Source organism: Salvelinus fontinalis, chromosome 41 (assembly GCF_029448725.1).
Source record: "Salvelinus fontinalis isolate EN_2023a chromosome 41, ASM2944872v1, whole genome shotgun sequence".
In the NCBI taxonomy this organism is placed as follows: Eukaryota; Metazoa; Chordata; class Actinopteri; order Salmoniformes; family Salmonidae; genus Salvelinus; species Salvelinus fontinalis.
Window position 1 is genome coordinate 7919504 of NC_074705.1, and position 3499 is coordinate 7923002.

At 41.7% G+C, this 3499-nt stretch overlaps 1 protein-coding gene across 1 annotated transcript; it reads right to left on the minus strand.

Moving 5' to 3' along the window:
• Positions 1 to 599: 599 nt before the first annotated feature.
• On the minus strand, positions 600 to 1990 carry LOC129840416 (cocaine- and amphetamine-regulated transcript protein-like). The gene is made up of 3 exons (XM_055908264.1): positions 1743 to 1990; positions 1512 to 1595; positions 600 to 1199 (listed from the first exon to the last, which is right to left on the minus strand). The coding sequence occupies exons 1-3, from the start codon at positions 1875 to 1877 to the stop codon at positions 1092 to 1094; spliced, it is 327 nt and encodes a 108-aa protein (XP_055764239.1). The 5' UTR covers positions 1878 to 1990; the 3' UTR covers positions 600 to 1091.
• Positions 1991 to 3499: the final 1509 nt, after the last annotated feature.

The window sequence follows — 3499 nt, forward strand, 5'->3', positions numbered from 1 at the left end:
TCCAAATTTTGGAAGTTTGAATCCAGCGATATAAAGTTGTTTTTCAGATAATTGTTTTAAGCAAACCTTAACCCTTACCTTAACCATTCAGAGTTAATGCCTAACTTTAAGATTTCGGAGTTAATGCCTAAATCTAACCTTAAACACTTAGGAATTTGACGTTCGCAACAACTTAGAAATGTGAAGTTTGAGAAACATGGACGAATGTCTAATTCTGACGTGAGACTGTGAGAGCTAGTTATGTAATGTATAGGTTTACCAAACATATACGTGATCATCAATTTAGAGCAGTCCGATTAAGTCTTTTAACAAAAGAAAAACCTATCAAAAGTGAGCATCATATTGTGCATGGCAGTTACGTTACGTGAACATGTACTGCAATGTGAAACATGTATTTCTAGATGAAACACTGATTAAGTTTGGTGAAAATGTGACTGTGTGATTTTGAGTGTTGTACTTAGTCAATTGAAAATGAGCTTAACGTTTTGAAACAACTGCCTTTTTGGTGATCTGTTTTGAGTTTTGTACTAAGAGTAGTGAAAATGTACCACATGGCCTACTTATTAAAATTGCACTGAAGCGATACAAAAAACTGTAAATCATGTTATAAACAAGGACTTTATTAATCACATTGAATTTCTTTGTACTTAGTCAAAATAGACGAGACAGAAGAGAGCACAGACAAAGGAACAAGTTGGGCTGTGTCTTAAATGACACCCTATTCCCTATAAAGTACAATACTTCTGACCAAAGCAACATAGGACTGACAAATAGGACTCTGGCCAAAATAGTGCATTATTGGGAATAGATTGGTATTTGGAACACAACCACTATGTTAGACAACAAACCCTCCATTACACACCAGGGTCACGTTCAGGACGGGAGAGGGCAACATACTGAAAGTAAAGCTGACATGATTCCTATTTACTTTACATGTCAGATAGAGACATGTCTGTTCAACGTACAATATTTCTGTCTGAACGTTCCACGATCTGAATGTGCTCCACTGAATGAGGAAAAAGCTTCTGTTCTCTCTCTCCTATTTCTCTCTGCTCCCCTCCCTACACTGTTTATCTTTTTCTCTCCTCTTCTTACAAACACTTGAGGACATAGAAGTTGCAGGTCGTCCCACGCGGACACCCGCACAGCGTTCCGACACGCGCACCTTTGCGAACAGCGCACTTCTCGCCCGCGTCACACTGGTAACAAACAAACAGTTTGTTATTTAATTGAATGATGATGATGATGATGATGGTGGTGGCATCTGTCTCCAGACTATGTGATTCTGAAACATCTACATCGGTTTCCCAGAATCAGATCAATCCTAGCAACTCCTGAACTATATATATTTTTTAAACACTGTCAACATGCAACATGCAATTGAAACATGCCATATAAGGCTAGACTCAATGAAGAAGTAAAATGCATGACACAGACAGGCTAACTACTTAAAAAACTGTTGATAATAGGACTTTAACCACTTTAAAATGGTTGATCGGGTCTATTCTTACCGACGGCAGCCAGCTGTGCTTCTTTTCTGATAACGGCATCTGTTTGTTCTTCAGTTTCTCCAGAACTTCTTGTAAAGCTTCAATCTACATGACAGAGAAAAACAAAAACGATAGGCTGCTATATATATAGCTAGAAAACAAGTACAAAGAGAGGGATGAATCGACTAAATTATCACATTGACAAGCGCACAAACCAAACAACGTCACAAACATAAAACAATTTAAACTTACCAGATCCTTCTCTTCTTGTGATTTGTGGGGAAACTCTAGAGCGCGAGTCTCAAACTCCAACGAGGTGTCGTCGTCAGCGAGACAGAGAAATGCGCAGCAGGAGGCGGCGAGGAAAAGCAGTAGAATGCTGGCCATGGTGCTGAAACAACCAGAAGGGATGGAGATACAGCGGGTCCTCTGCAGGTGGTTAGCAGGGGCTTGGTAAACACTGGGCGGGTGAAGTGGGCTATGATTTGGGGTGATAGATATGGGGGCTTGATTTTATAGAGTTTGCTGACATCATAGAGCTACTGTAATATGTATGACCACTGACATGAGCGGAGCGACGGAGGTAACCACTGACCGGAGAGGGTCATACACACGCACAAACACGCGCCAGAGGATGTTGTGATGGAGAGGCGTTGTGTGATAGAACACCTCTGTTCAACTCTTTCCAATAATCCCAGGTCACAGCCCCTGGCTGTTGAGACCAATCTTTAATCAGCATCCAATTTCCTCTTGGGTGTGTGTGTGTATGCCTAACCTCTCATTTGCTCATTTGGTCTACACAGTGAGCAGGCCTGAGACTCTACATCACGGGCTAATCTCACCAGACCACTTAAAGAACCCACCTCTATCTCTCTCTCTCTCTCACACACACACACACACACACACACACACACACACACACACACACACACACACACACACACACACACACACACACACACACACACACACACACACACACACACACACAAACAATACCATTTCCAAGCAAGAATTCTGCTTGGGAATGGTTTAAGTGGGGAGGGGGAAACTGAAAACCATCTGTTATTGGCTGAGAGGTTTGGAACTCTCTTTGTCTATTAATCAATTTTCCGCATTGTGATGTCACCATGGATAGGTGGAACTCCCGTCCCATGCAAACCTGATGATTAGAAGGTCCCGTGTAGATTATATTTTCAACTAGCAACTATCAGGAAATAACACTGATTTTACAAAATCACACTTTTAGAGTGTTCGTTTCATCACCTGTTGTTGTACAATACAGGAGCGCATCCAAACAGCCTATCCGACCGCTCGGAGGCGTCCGCAAGGTCTTAAAGCACACCGTTGCCTCGTTTGGTATCATATTCCAATTATAAAACTGGGGGTTGGGGGGGGGGGGGCAGGACATGTCTTCCCCATCCCCAGTGAAAGTTGAGCCCCTGGTACAATATTATATAAAACACAGGAAAAAAACAGAATGTTGACTGCACTGGGCCTTTAAAGTGAACCTATTGATCAACCCTACTGAACCAAAGTAGTCAACACTAGAAAATAAAGATGAGTCAGACATGAAGACAGCTGTGTGTGGGCATGTCTACTTGGGTGTGTGTGTTCTATTTGTCTGAACAGGATGCTTTTCAGATATCAGCGCCTGTTAATATCATTGGAACGAATCTAATATTTACTGACGTTTATTGGTTGCTGGCGGATTTCATGCCTAATACTTTGAATACACAATTATTGGTGAACTATATTTGCTGATGACCTAAAATTACTTATTTACTTGATGTCATAAATCCATACCGCCAAGATTTGTCTGACAGACTACATTCCAGTGACTATCTTAATTTATCCTGACAGTCTTGTTGTTTGCCTCGACAGTGTAAAGACACAGCGCATCAGTTGCAACCTTGCAGGTGACTCAGTTTCCAATTCCTGTTACTGTATGATTGTCACGGCCGTTGAAAAAAGAGGACCAAGGCGCAGCGTGATCAGCGTACATATTC

Bases quoted from the DNA above. Each gene is read 5' to 3' on its own strand.
- LOC129840416 (XM_055908264.1), bottom strand. From the start codon at position 1,877: ATGGCCAGCATTCTACTGCTTTTCCTCGCCGCCTCCTGCTGCGCATTT. The intron at 1,596-1,742 runs GTAAGTTTAAAT...TCTGTCATGTAG, and splicing joins CACAAGAAGAGAAGGATCTG to ATTGAAGCTTTACAAGAAGT. The intron at 1,200-1,511 runs GTAAGAATAGAC...GTTTGTTACCAG, and splicing joins AGCACAGCTGGCTGCCGTCG to TGTGACGCGGGCGAGAAGTG.